This window comes from Hordeum vulgare, chromosome 4H (assembly GCF_904849725.1).
Source record: "Hordeum vulgare subsp. vulgare chromosome 4H, MorexV3_pseudomolecules_assembly, whole genome shotgun sequence".
Classification (NCBI taxonomy): domain Eukaryota; kingdom Viridiplantae; phylum Streptophyta; class Magnoliopsida; order Poales; family Poaceae; genus Hordeum; species Hordeum vulgare.
Window position 1 is genome coordinate 203,184,082 of NC_058521.1, and position 14,881 is coordinate 203,198,962.

Below are 14,881 nucleotides of genomic sequence, written 5' to 3' on the forward strand. Positions count from 1 at the left end.
CTTCTCTCTCTATTCTCGCATTGCTGCAGTCAATCCACATATAACCCCCGTCTTGGATACTGATGCATACTTAGCATAGTTCTGATATAAGTCTTGCGAGTACTTTGGATGAGTACTCACTGTTGCTTTGCTCCCCTTTTGTCCCCTTGATGTGTTGCTGCGACCAGATGATGGAGCCCAGGAGATGGAGTTTCCTGCCAATGCCTGCCCCCTGTTGGTGACTTCTTCGTGGAGGCCGCTGAAGAATAGGAGTAGTTTAGGAGGTTCCCAGGCAGGAGGCCTCGCCTCGTTCGATCATGTTTCTTTTGTGCTAGCCTTCTCTAAGGCACCCCATGTTTCATGTCTGTACTCAGATATTGTTGCTTCCACTAACTCGTGTGTTTATCGAGCTTCCATATTCTAGCGCTCGAGGCCCCTGGCTTGTAATATGAAGCTGATATTGTTTTGATTGTGTCTAGAGTTGTGTTGTGATATCTTCCCAGGAGTCCTTGAGTTCGATCGTACGCATTCGCGTGTATGATTAGCGTACGATTTAAACGGAGGGCGTCACAAGTTGGTATCAGAGCCGACTGCTTGTAGGTAGCCCCCTTTCCAATTCCTTGGCCGAAGTTGAGTCTACTATTTGAAAAACTTTACTAACACCGATGTCGTGGCTTACGGGCCCACATCTCAATTGGGTGGTATTAGTATCTTTTACTCCTTTCCTATACTCTGGGCTCTACTCTCTCTTCTTTGTCGGGATAAAGACTTTGCTAACTCTAACATTAGGTTCTCGTAAATACTTCCTCCCGGAGAGCCCCGTATTCCAGATGATGGCTTTATCTGTGAGAAGAACTGCAGTTACTCTTCGACGTTCTCTTGAGAACTTGTGCTCATTGCTTCTGCAATTTTCCCTTCCTCCATCAAACCTAATGGATGGCTGCATACAAATGTCGTTCATACTTCTTTTCCAATTTGCTCTTGTTTTACGAGTTGTAACGAATTATCTTACCGGGGATTTGTTTGTCCACAGTTGTTCATGTCTTTCACAAGTCTCTCGAATTACTATTCGATCTTTCGGAACCCCCGTTAACCTATTGCCCTTGACCTTTCTCACATGCTTGCATTATGGTTAAATCCATATGTCTAGCCGCATTCATTAAAATCCTTTGTGATATTCCTATAATCTTATTGATTCTACCTTGGTGTGAATTCACACAATCATCTGTTGAGACTCATAAATTATCTTTCCGGCTCAGACGTCCTTCCAGACAAAGCTGGTTCTCGACAAATCTACGTTGATTGATTGTCCATCTAAGTCCACTCAACTTACTTATATTTGAGCGGAGCATCTTATTATGATACACCAACCTGGAAATCCTAATTCCTTTGGTAATTGAGTATCGATATTTTTTTGATGTTCTATAATCCGATGCATTGCATCGTAACTCCCTCTGATTGAGTACCGATACTCACATCAGATCCTTTGTGGACTGCCAGACCCATTGTTGGGTTATTATCCGACGATATCCCTCACATTCAAGATTATTGTGATATTCTTCCCCCCATATCTGATGCCTTTGGTAAATTGTGTCTTCTCCCTCTGATAAGTTGTATCCTATGCCTTTGTCGGCCATGCTTTGTTGTCAAGCATGTGTTGATTACTCTTGAAGTTTGTGGTATATGTTCCTAAGATGCCCCGATGGGTTGAACCTATGTCTTTCTAAATCAATATGACCCAAAGAGATTTCATGAGTCTTACTCTTCTGGTGTTTTGTCAGATAATCTTTCCAAGCTACAACCTGATCAAAGGTGGGGAGTAGATGGCAGGTGATGCATTTATGAAGTGGGAGTCGACCTTGAACTTTGTGTTCATGCCCATGGAAACAACGTTGATCCTACATAGAAATTTCTCGTATCAATAATCATTCATTATGTGGTTTAATCTGGTATCTGTGATCGTGTCATTTGCAATCGTGGTTCCGACCATGTTGTCCTACCTTGATTTCATTCTGAGACGAGTTAAAGTACTTGTCTTCTTCAGATCAATACATCGGTCGAAGCCTAAATGTTGATCTACCTCTGAGTATTATCCCTTGTAGCTCGAGGATATCACGAAGATATATAACTTCTTGTGAGCTCCACATCAACTATGATATTTCGTTGATTCCAGTTTCCTCGTGTCTTGAGTCGTTGGACACGCAAGGACATCGATGAGTAAACCGAGTATGCATTGTGATTCAACAACTCTTAGTAATCTTCTTTTCTTACGAGTTTGTACTCGATCATGTCATTCCAAGCTGTTAAGCCACATCATGATCGTCATGTTGGAGCTTGACCATGCTATCTATGTCCTCCATCTCTGGAACACGTTTCCAACTGTGTGTTAAGCTCATGTTGAGCTTTTCACATCATATTGGTTGTTTTGAAATACAATTTTGATTCTGAGCTAGCAGTCTTAACCGTGTTTCCGACAACCTTTAGCTTCACCATTCCTTTGCTTGATGTCGTTGCTGATCGATTACATCTTTGTGAAACTTCTTGACACATGTGTGGTGATCATCATCATAATTCTGAGCTCTTCCAGGGTATTGATCGAATGCATGATGAGAAATGCCATCCTTGCCCCTCGATGATTTGCATTATCATCGACATCCTTGTTTGCCTTCCCTCCAACACAAACGCGTTCATATTTTGTGTTGTCCTTTGTGTTCCTCACTATCCAGCTTATGTTATCTTCTACCTTGGAGTATTACTATCTTTTATGTCAAGAATGTCGTGAGAAGTGCACACGTCTTAAGAATTTTTGATATAGTAATACTTCTCGCCATCACCATTCATTTCTTGGTCTCGTGTTGTTTCTAACCGGTGTACCGACAAGTGAACTCTGATGTGTGATCCCAATACTTTTGGCAACCCTATTGCCTTGAGGTTAACAACTGATTGTTTCATTCTTGGTGTGTTGGTTGTTGACTCACCATTATAGCAATGGTCGTGCTACTCATTCAGTCTGAGTGCACCCTTTGACCAATGTTTAATGTTGTTGTTCCCTCGAGCATACGACATTATACCATTTGATTTGACAAATGCTATCTCCTTGATGTTTTAATTTTGGAAATTCACCCCTATCAAAATCTTGAGGGATTGTTGTTGAGCCCATCAGCCACCCCCTCAACTTCTCCATGTTCCGCGATGAAGCTCTTGAAAGCATTATCCTTGTGCCTTGCTCATGAAGAATATGTTGGATAGAAGAAGTGTATTTCCCAAAGTTCACGTGCACTCTTTCCGCCGTGAATATGTGAAAGTTGTGTTTCGCTTCCTCTTGGGAAATACCAAATCATTCACGCATGTGCGAAGTGTTATATGTTTTGAAAATTTATTATCTTTACTTCATATAACTTCTCTTAGCACGCCAAGCCACTGACTGATTTGATCAAGGAAAGGAAGTTTCTTCTTAAGAGCTAATCGAGGCTTACACAAGGGCCTTGATATCCTCGATGATGGTTTCCAAATGAGAACGCAATTGCATTTTGACGTAAGAATTCTATGTGGGCACGAATGACTTGACATTGTGTTCTTATGTCTTACAATCAAACTCATGATTCAAGAATTGCTTGTGTAGATCATATCATGAGACTCTTGTATCTTCATCTTTCTTCTCACGCATCTTGAGTCTGAGGTATTCCGACACCAATCAGATCTGAATCTCGGGCAGATATGATGGTTGAAACATTTCCCAATAATTATAACTTTGGTCTTATGTAACCAGGTACGGTGATGTCTTATCTAGCACACCGGGCCGAAGGACCTATTGTTATATATCCTCCCATATGTAGGATTCGCCATCTTCCATGCGGAAACTATATGACTTATTTCCTAAGTTGTTCCTCATGGTTCCTCTTTGTATACCCATAAGCCCAACCTTTATCTGATGACCATGTCGAGGCTACCCCGAAGCACGGATGTGGTACTTTAAATTTCAACAGGAACATTGGAAGCGCAATGCTAAATTGTTCTTGATCAATTATCCAAACCATATGGTATGGGTAAAAATCATGATTCTTCTTGTCCTTTTATCAAGATGGTTAGGTACTTGATGACCTACCATGTATATCATACTCTATTTTCCTCGGGAATGGTATACTTCAATACTTGTGTGTGTGAACACATTTTCCTTCCCATTGCTCTGCTTGACCTTTCTTGTGGCATATCTTATCTAAGCAGTGTAAATTCCATGCTTAGGTAAAATTCTCGGTATACAACTCTGTCAGTAAGACCCTATTACTATTGTGGATAACATTCCGGTAGCTGCCGGTGGACGAGAAATTTGCCTATTGATCCGCCTCGTTTCAACGAGCAGGAAAATGGTTCTATTCGTCCCCCGCACTTGGTACCGGCGTTGTTCCCAACATAACTGACAGGTTATCCTGTAACATGTCTTGCTACCAATACCGTACAAGATGTCACCCCTCTACCTACTCTTGGCCCACATGGTGGACCCATAACCCAAAGTTCCAGAGGATTGAAACCTGACTCTCCTGTACATCTTTGACTCCAGAGTATCCCTTACACTTGGCTTCGTATAAAATTCCCGAGCCACCGTCCAATGGAACGACTAATCTTTGGTCGAGATGTTGTCCAACATGCTGAAGATCAAGTCCGCATTATTCATGAGAATCTGTAGGCTGCTCAGTCTCGTCTGAAGAATCAGTATGACCGTCATCATCAAGATATGGTCTATCAACCTGGCAAAAAGGCTTATCTTCTTGTCACACCAATGAGAGGCGCACACCGTTTCGGGATCAAGGGCGAGTTAGCTCCTCGCAATATTGGTCCTTTCACTGTTCTCGTAAGGCGTGGAAAAGTGGCTTATCAATTGGAACTGCCGGTGAACCTTTCTTAGGTTCATGATGTCTTCCATGTGTCTTAGCTCCGCCGATGCTTCAAGGATCCTATTCGAGCAGTGGATCATGATATGCTTGACCTGCAACAAGACCTCTCTTATAAAGAGCATCCGGTTCGCATTCTCGACCAGGCTGAATGTCAGACTCGTCGCATAGTCACCATGTTCCTTAAAGTGAAGTGGTCAAATCATTCTAAAGATAAAGCCACTTGGGAACGCGAGGATCATCTTCGTGATGAATACTCCGATTTCTTTCCTTCTACCTCTTAATTCTCGGGACCATAATTCTTGTTAGTAGGGGAGAGTTGTGACATCCTGAAATTTTGCTACAGTGTTGATTGTAATTAAGCTGCAGTGATCGCACGCTAATGATGCCACGTCAGCATGATTCTATCGTTGATCTCGTGATAGTCGAGACCGAGTCAAATTCAGAATTTAAAACTAAGCCAAACGATACACTTATCGAATGCGAAAATAAAGATGCCGGATGAGCTATAAAAATCCTCTAATGATTTATTAAAATAAATCAGGCATTTTTAGATGTCGGATGAAAGGCCGTTTATTCGGTTACATTGGTTACGTAAAACTAGCACCAAGTAAACAGTACTAGATGAAGTGCTATTCTTGATAAAATTACTGTACTTATTACTGGCCTCGAGCCGGAAAAATATAAACACCACATGGCATCCCTCACTGTGAACGAAAGAAGAATACAGTACCTTCTTATAACTTAAAAGGAGACGGACGCTAACGATCTGAATCATGCAGTTGTAGTTGATGCTGTAGCTACTGTATCATTTTCGGATCACAAATCTGTCCGTCTTTTTTTATTTGTATATCTTACAATATTAACTGCTACTCCCTCCGTAAAGAAATAAAAGAGTAATTTGATCTAAACGCTCTTATGTCTCTACACGGGGACTATATATTTAGTTGCTTTCCTGTACAAATGGAAAACAGCTGCTCTTGTTGGTCAATGGATAGAAAATACGTACCCCTCCGTGGAAGGAGAGTTTGCTGTGAGCCCACTGGCATTCTATAGCCGCCATATTCTTACGGAAGAAATAAAAGTAGCAACATTTCCAGACTTGTAGTTAAAGCATCTTCAGGCGTTCGGGCCCAGAGGTGTGCCGGTGGAAAAATCGAGGGCGGGGCGGGGGGGGGGGGGGGGTCGCCCCTTAGCCGTCGATTTCGACTCATTTACGACGCAAATTGGTTCACTTTTGGTCCACATTTGGCATGCTTCGACACAAATTGAACAACAATAGTTACTTTTTATCACATGGTTCATTACAAAAATCAATACAAATCAAAAATAGTTCAACAAATCAATACAAATCAAAATAGTTCAACAAATAAAAGTTCATAATTCATCACACGTCGAGCTATGCTTGCCCTTGAGCCTCGAGAGGTGCTCCACCATCGCCATGCAGTTGTTGATGCGCGTGTGGGTCTTGGATCTCGTGACGCATGTTGAGAAAGACAGTCCAGGTTGTCGGTAGCTGGTGATCAACTTGGACAAGAGTACCCTGCCTGTAATATGGTTAAGTGTCAACACACTGGCACCTCCTGCTTGCTCTCAATGATCATGTTGTGCAAGACGACACAACAAGTCATGTTGTGGAAGCATCCTGATAGCTGTCGTGCACTTCTGGTTTGAGGTAAATTCAAGTGTGTCGATGCAATTCTTTTTGCACTCAAAGTAGGTGTCGAACTCCCTAATGGAATTTACAATCCTGAGGAAGAGTTTCCGGCTCATCCGATAACGACGCCGAAATACTTTATCATCGTGCAGAGGAGTGTTGGTCAAGTAGTCGGTGTAGAGCAAGCAATAGGCTTCCAGTCGATGCCTCTGATTTGCCTTCAGTCGGCTCGGCGCCGAGCCACCTCGCCTCGGCTTTGCATTGCTCGCGAACTGCCCGGCCAAAGCCGCGAGGACCATGAGATGCTCTTCATCCTGGGTGTCGGGACCGGCTTCCTCCTCCATTAACGCCGGAAACGCCTCCTCGTCGTCGGAGTCCATCGTCTAGATAAATCGCCGAACACCTGGCGGGCGTGGCGGACGCGCAACCATGTGTATGGCCGGAGCGCCGGAAAAACCCGCCAAGAAGCAGGGGGGCGGCTTCCTCCTCCATTAACACCAAAAACGCCTCTTCGTCGTCGGAGTCCATCGTCTAGGCAAATCGCCGAACACCTGGCGAGCGTGGCGGACACGCAACCATGTGTATGGCCGGAGCGCCGGAAAAACCCGCCAAGAAGCAGGGGGAGGCGAAGCCGCGGCGTACCCTCCTTCATCGACGGGGAGATGGCCTTTGTATCGGCAGTAGATAGGTGGGCGGCGACGGGATCGGCACGGCAGCGAAAGGTGTAGTGTGCGAGGGGCGAATCTGGAGGAGGAAAAACCTTTTTTCCACCGGATAGAGGGGGCGGCGCGTCGTTTTTTCCTTCCGTCGGCGCCACCTGACGCCCCCGCGTGCTAGGTTCGCCCTGGAACCGTCGGGTCAAATTTGATCCTAACCGATGAAAAAGGGCTCTTGAAAACGAGGCTCGATCGTTTTTTCTCCGTCCGTGAAAAAATGGCTTGAGGACTTTTTGGGGACGCGGCTGAAGATGCTCTTACATCAATGTAGTATGCTACAAAAGCCTCTCAACTGCTACTACTTGAGCAAATGAACAAGAAACCAGGAGAAAAACCTTCAATGCAACAAAAGATTTCGACTTTCCCCAGGAGAACTACCCTTGCCAAACAATCCACGGAAAGGGCAAAATAAGAGAGCTGCTACACAACCCAAAGGACCAGACTCAAGACACAAATATAGCTGCTGCAAAATTTCAGTCTTGAGGTCTCTTGCACACATCACAAGCAGAGATGAGAGAAGCAAGTAGGAGCAGTACTACTAATTTCTTTTCCGCTAATTATCACTAGTAAATAAACAAGCCCGTTCGTTTACACCATCCAAAATCCATACAGCAAATCGAACTATAGATAAGCTACTACTGGTATCTTCTATGCAATTTTTGCTTGCATTTCTTCCCGCTGCATTGTTGGCTTTTGAACGTGCGTATGCAGCTGTACAGGCGTGCCTACGCGATTCTTGCTTCGGACGGCTACTTGACGGATCTTGCGTAACTAGCGACACGAATAAAACTGATCGATGGATTTGATGGCTAAAGGCCCGTGTCGAGCCTTTGCTTTGTATTGCTTTTCGTTTTTCTGGTGTTACAATCAACACCCCTAGGGTGTCTTTTATACACGTCCACAAGGGACTATGGAAACAGACTAGGACTAGGAATCCTAATACTACTAGGACTCGGTTTGGCTTTCTTTCCTAATCCTACATGAGCAACATGATTAACATCTACATTCACCTCCTTAATCTTGTTGCTTGACTTCACCTCTTGCACTCCGACTTTCCTCCTCATCTCGATGAACTTCTGTCGACCGAGGGACTTGGTGAAAATATCGGCAAGTTGGTCTTTCGTGTTCACATGTTGAACCTCGATCAACCCTTCTTCAATGCACTCCCGGATATGGTGGAACCGGGTATCTATGTGCTTGCTCCTTTCGTGATGAACCGGATTTTTGCACAACGAGATTGCAGCTTGGTTATCGATCTTCAGTGACACCTTCTGCACCTCCCGCTTTGCAAGAATAGCTAGGAGTCTTCTCAGCCACACTGCTTGACAAGCCGCCGTGCTTGCCGCTATGTATTCTGCCTCGCATGAAGACAGTGCCACCACCTTTTGCTTCTGAGAATTCCAGCTAATCGGATTCGGGCCAAGGTAGAAAACCATGCCCGTTGTGCTCTTTCGGTCATCAACATCACCTGCCATGTCGCTATCTGAATATCCACGAAGGATCAATCCTTCCTTTCCCTTTCTGTACGTGCAACCAAGATTAATGGTGCCTTTCACATAGCGCAAGATTTGATTGACCGCGCTCATGTGCTCGGTTGTCGAATTCTCCATGAAACGATTCACGATCCCGACTGAATAAGCCAAGTCAGGTCGGGTATGCACCAAATATCTTAGGCTGCCCACAACGCTTCGATACATTGTGGTGTCCACCGGCGGATTTGAGCTACGCTTGCTCAACTTGTGACGTTGGTCCATTGGAACTTGTGTCGCGTAGCAATCTGACATGCCACACTTGTCCAATAACTTGACCGCGTAAGCCGATTGACATAGGGAAATCTCTCCGGAGCTTTGCTTCACTTCGATGCCCAAGTAATAGCTGAGTAATCCCAGATCACTCATGCTAAACTTGTTCTTCATTTGCGCCTTGAAACGTTCAATTTCTTGTACGCTATCTCCAGTGATAATCAGATCGTCGACATAAACTCCAACTAGCAGGTTTGAGCCTTTGGAGTTCTTTGTATAGACTGCGTGCTCGAGGGGACATCTCTTGAACCCGAGCGAGACCAGACTTCGGTCTAACTTTGAGTTCCAAGCTCTTGGCGCTTGCTTTAACCCGTAAAGTGCCTTCTTGAGCTTGTAAACTTTCCCTTCTTCGCCTTTCTTCTCATAGCCGAGGGGTTGTTCCACGTACACTTCTTCTGTGAGATCGCCGTTGAGGAAAGCGGATTTAACATCCATATGATGAACCTTCCAATCCTCTTGTGCTGCCAAAGCTAGGAGCACTCTCACCGTCTCGATTCGAGCAACCGGTGCAAACACCTCATCATAGTCAACTCCTTGACGTTGAACGTAGCCCTTTGCAACGAGTCTTGCCTTGTACTTCACAATGGCACCCTCCGTGTCCTTCTTTAACTTGTAAACCCACTTCAAACCTATCGTCTTTTGGTTTGGAGGTCGGGTTACCAAAGTCCACGTGCCATTGCTCTCAATTGCCTTCATCTCCTCATCCATGGCGTGCGTCCAGCTAGGACTTTTTCTCGCCTCTACGAAGTTCGCCGGCTCCTCAACTCCGAACATACATAGTCCGGAGTACTCGAGCGTAACTAGCTTTGTGTACTTGTAGACTTTCTTGAGGGTCTTGTAGCGACGAGGCCCTGAGGAGTCCGTTGTGGCTTGCGAAGGAGGCGACACAAATTGTGTCGGTGTTGATGCACTTGAGGAAGACGGCTGAGACCTTGGTGTGTCATCGACATCCGTGTCGTCGGCGTAGTCGTCATGACCGTGACCATCATCTTGATTGTCGTCGTCACTATGCGCCTCGTTGTCGATGTTGTCGTCGAGATCTCCGCCTGTGTCGTGCGCGGCGTTGTCGCTATCTCCTTGCGACCTATGTGCGTCATCGTCGGTGTCGGCACCATGATGATCACTACCATTGTGGTCACCTTGGTTGGGTGTCTTTCCAATCACCTCGACATCCTCCCCTGCATCATCATCAGTTGGAAATTCAACTGCAAATATGTTACTGTTTGGAGCATCATCGGCTGCGGCGCTCCAATTCCACGCTTGGTTTTCTTCAAACACGACGTCGCGTGAAATCCATAGACGCTTGGTTTGTGGATCGTAGAAACGGTATGCCTTGGTGCCAGAACTGCTCTCGTATCCGATGAACACCATCTTGGTGCTACGATCGGCAAGCTTTGAGAGGTGCGGCTCCGCCGTCTTCACATGTGCCACGCACCCGAATGTCCGTAGATGAGACACATTCGGCTTACGTCCGTAAATTGCTTCATACGGAGTCTTGCCGACCACCACCTTCGTTGGAGCCCGGTTGAGAAGATAGACCGCCGTCGAGACAGCTTCTTCCCAAAAAGTCCCCGGCAGGTTCTTGCTCTTGAGTAAACTCCTTGCCATGTCAACGACGGTTCGATTGCGCCTTTCAACGACCCCATTCTGCTGCGGCGTGTAAGGTGCCGTGAGGAACCTCTTTATGCCAATCTTCTCGCAGTGGTCGTTGAACTCATTCGACGTAAACTCTCCGCCGCGATCTGTCCGTAGAGCGCGAACCTTCAGCTTGTGTTCCATCTCTGTTGCAGCCTTTAATTTCTTGAACGCTTCAAACGCCTCATCTTTAGATCGTAGGAGAATGACCCACATATATCTCGAGTAGTCGTCTACCACAAGGAAGAAATACTTCTTTCCAGCGTGAGTTGCCGGGGTGATAGGGCCACATAGATCACCATGGAGCAGCTCGAGTGCATCACTTGCACGATAGGTAGACTGAGCAGGGAATGGCATGCGGTGCTGTTTTCCAACCAAGCACCCGTCACATACTCGATCAACATGGTCGATAACTGGCATCCCGGATACCATCTGCATCTTTGACATCTTCTTCAAGGCGTAGAAGTTAACGTGTCCAAATCTAGCATGCCATAACCACGAATCATCATCACTCTTGGCAAGCCAACACTCCGGTTGAGATTGATCAAGGTTGAGGATATAGAGCCTATTCCGTGAGCGATTAACACGAGCTAGCACGTCGGAGGTTGTCGAAGATCGTCATCACTCCGCTCTCTATATTCACCTTGCATCCATTCTCGTCAAGCTTCCCAATAGAGATGATGTTGTTGCGCAGCCGTGGGATGTAGTACACTCCGGTGAGTATGCGATGTTCGCCTGTGAGACCCTCAAAGAGGACAGATCCTTGCCCGCAAATCTCCACAGCTGAACCATCACCGAACTTGACCGAGCCTTCAACATCGTATTCCAGCTCGAGGAATTTCTCCTTGCACCCCGTCATGTGGTTACTGGCACCCGTGTCGAGATACCACGACACGTTCTGATCACCGGATAACTTTGGTGTCACTTTTTCCTCATGAAGTAGCACCTTCCGGCTTGGTTTCACAACCACCGTTTCAGCGAGATCACAAACTTCGGCCATCAGAAGACCTGGACCTTCGTCTTGCTGCTTTGCCAAATTTGCCTTGATCTCCCGCTTGTTAGGCTTTGGACAATCCTTCGCAAAGTGACCCATCTTATTGCAGTTATAGCACTTGACCTCGGACAAGTCCAAGTTCCGTGGTTTCTGCTCTTTAGATTGGCCCGCCTTACCACGACCTTGTGGTTTGCCTTTTCCTTTGCCTTTTCCGGTTTGTCCATCGCCCTTCGTGTTGCTTGAGCCTTCGCCACCGTCACGCCTTCCTTTGCTACTTGGGGCCTCCCAATCTGCGCGCGAGTACATGAGTTGGTCACTACCTCCTCCTTTGCCTTTTCGACAGCCACGAGCATTCTCTTCCCACGTCCGCAGGCGTCCGATCGCCTCCGTTATGGTCATGCCGTCGATGTCGTAAAGCTGCTCGAGCGTGCCGATGATGTACGTGAATTTATCAGTCACTGAACTGAAAAACTTCTCCACGATCTCGGTCTCCTCGAGCTTTGAACCAAGCGCGCGGATCTCTCCCACCAGAGTAGTAAGACGCATGGCATAGTCGTTCACCGATTCAGTTTCCTCCATCTGCAACTTGTGAAATTGGCGCTTCAGCACTTGTGCCCTTGCCTTGGTGACGCGATCTTCTCCGATCCTCATCTCCTTGAGTGCGTTCCACGCCTCTCTTGCCGTCTCGAACTCCGCCAATGTCATCAGCACGGAATCCGGCACAGACTGGGCTATGGCGGCCATGGCACCTTCGTCGGACTCGTCATCGACGTCGTCGTCCGTGATTGCCTGTCACACTCGAAGGGTTCGGAGAATAATCTTCATCTTCACCGCCCACACGGCGTAGTTGGCGTCGGTGAGCATCGGGTACTGGATGGGGATGTTGCGATGCGCCTGGACGTTAGCGCCGCTCGTTCCTCCACCACTGGTTGCTGACTTGACGCCCTTCTTCACCTTGTCGCCGTTCTTGTTCGCCTTGGCACCGCCGCTGCCGGACTTGACCGACTCAGCGTCGCTGTCCGTCATCGTAGATCGTAGATCGTCGAGGCTCTAGATACCAATTGTTGGCTTTTGAACGTGCGTATACAGCTGTACAGGCGTGCCTACGCGATTCTTGCTTCGGACGGCTACTTGACGGATCTTGCGTAACTAGCGACACGAATAAAACTGATCGATGGATTTGATGGCTAAAGGCCCGTGTCGAGCCTTCGCTTTGTATTGCTTTTCGTTTTTCTGGTGTTACAATCAACACCCATAGGGTGTCTTTTATACACGTCCACAAGGGACTATGGAAATAGACTAGGACTAGGAATCCTAATACTACTAGAACTCGGTTTGGCTTTCTTTCCTAATCCTACATGAGCAACATGATTAACATGCATTGCCCCGACCATCCAGCTCCAAGAACACCTGAAGCTCCAGCGGAGAAGCGGATGCGTCCATGGATATGCAGGGGTACGAGGTGTTGTCATGATCTTGAAGAGACGGCCGTGGCGGTGTTGAGACCCCGAGCAAGACCATGGACGGCGGTGCCGCTGCGGTTGCCGAGCCCGATGCAACCGAAGAGCAGCAGCCCACCCTGCCGATACGGCAGGTACGTGCGCCGTCGCATCTCTTCCGCCTCCGCCCTCCTCGCCTCGTATAGCCTCTCATGCGCCGACCTCCGCCTGCCCCTCCCTGTCTCTCTACTCCTGCCCGCCGCCGGCGATGGAGAAGGAGAGGGGCTACTCTTTGGTGTGGCTGGGAAAGTCGGCGGTGCAGGAGCGGCAGGGTGCTGGTTGTCCTTGCCGCCGTCGGACTTGCTTCGGTGGAGGAGATCCTTAATGAAGCCCCAACGCCTGGAGCTCCTGGAGGAAGAGGACGATGCGGACGAAGCAGTGGACGAGGAGGACGAGGAGCGCGAGGCCGGGGGCGTGGCCGCCGGCTGTACGGACTCGGATTCCGGCGGCGGCGCGGGAGATGGTGACCTCCAGTGGGCACGGAATGGGGAGAGGGAGCGCGCCTTGTGGTGCACGGACCGGCCCCAGAAGCGACCGCGCTCGCCCTCTTCCACCTCCACGGGGGCCTGTGAAGGCGAGGCGAGATGAGGCTGGTGCGGCTGGAGCAGCATCGCGGAGAGGCGGACGGGGCGGATCTGGCCGTTGTGGAAGAGCTCGTCGGCGGACGACATGGCGGCGGCGGAGGATGACGGGAACCGGGAGGAAAAGTCGAAGTCGAAGTCAAATTCGAGGCCGCCGCAGGCAAACTCGTTGCTGGCGCCGCGGGTGGGGCTCGCCGGCGCGCTGAAGAAGCACGCGGCGTGGTGGTGGCCGGAGAATGGGTCGCGGGTGGGGCTGGAGGGCGCGCTGACGAACGGCGTGGAGCAGGCGCTGTCCCCGCCACCGGCAAGCGGGTCATCAGAAGGCGCGTCGTCGTCGGCGGCGGCGGTCATCGTGTGCTGTGGTGCGGCTTGGCTGTGGTGCGTTGTGCGCGCGGCGAAGTGGTGGGAGGACTGTGGGAAATCTGGGGGTGGTGGGAATTTTTAAGTGCCTGGTTGTTTCACGGTTCAGCCCCTCTAATTCGTACGATGTTGATTCCCTTGGATGTTTCCCTCTTGCTATGAGCGTGAAGCTAATAAAAGGGAGCTTGAGGGGGTTTGTGGGAGAAGACAAATACTTACGTTTTCTTGATACGATTGGATCGGGTTCTCTTGAACGGCTCAATCGAAGGATAGTCCTCACCGACTAATTTTGATTGTAGGTCGACAATATTTGTATTGATCATATGCCTGGCATATACTCCCTCCGTTCCTAAATATAAAACCTTTTAGAGATTGCATTATAAACTACATACGGATGTACATAGACATATTTTAGAGTGTAGATTCACTCATTTCGCTCCGTACGTAGCCTTCTAATGAAATCTTTAAAAGGTCTTATATTTTGATACGGAGGGAGTATAAAGTACATGAACAGGAATATCTTAATATACAAAGAAAAGGATAAGGAGATAAACTAGGAAATAACAAAACATAATCTTAGCTGCCTAATACACGTGATGATCATGCTCAACAATCCCCGCAGTCGAAGTGTCGCCAGTGACGCATAGACAGGACCAAAACTCCTCGAAGGTAGACGTCGGTAACCCCTTGGTCATAACATCGGCAAATTGTTGTGCAGTCGGCACATGGAGGACACGGATGCGTCCGAGAGCCACTTGCTCATGCACGA

The 14,881-nt window shown here is 47.8% G+C and overlaps 1 protein-coding gene across 1 annotated transcript; it reads right to left on the reverse strand.

The window, feature by feature from the left end:
* Positions 1-12,972: 12,972 nt before the first annotated feature.
* On the reverse strand, positions 12,973-14,394 carry LOC123446317 (zinc finger CCCH domain-containing protein 18-like). The gene has a single exon (XM_045122982.1). It carries the CDS (start codon positions 14,101-14,103, stop codon positions 13,141-13,143), a length of 963 nt encoding a protein of 320 aa, XP_044978917.1. The 5' UTR covers positions 14,104-14,394; the 3' UTR covers positions 12,973-13,140.
* Positions 14,395-14,881: the final 487 nt, after the last annotated feature.

What these genes read in the sequence shown, in the direction of transcription:
- LOC123446317 (XM_045122982.1), bottom strand. Translation starts at nt 14,103, where the DNA reads ATGACCGCCGCCGCCGACGACGACGCGCCTTCTGATGACCCGCTTGCC.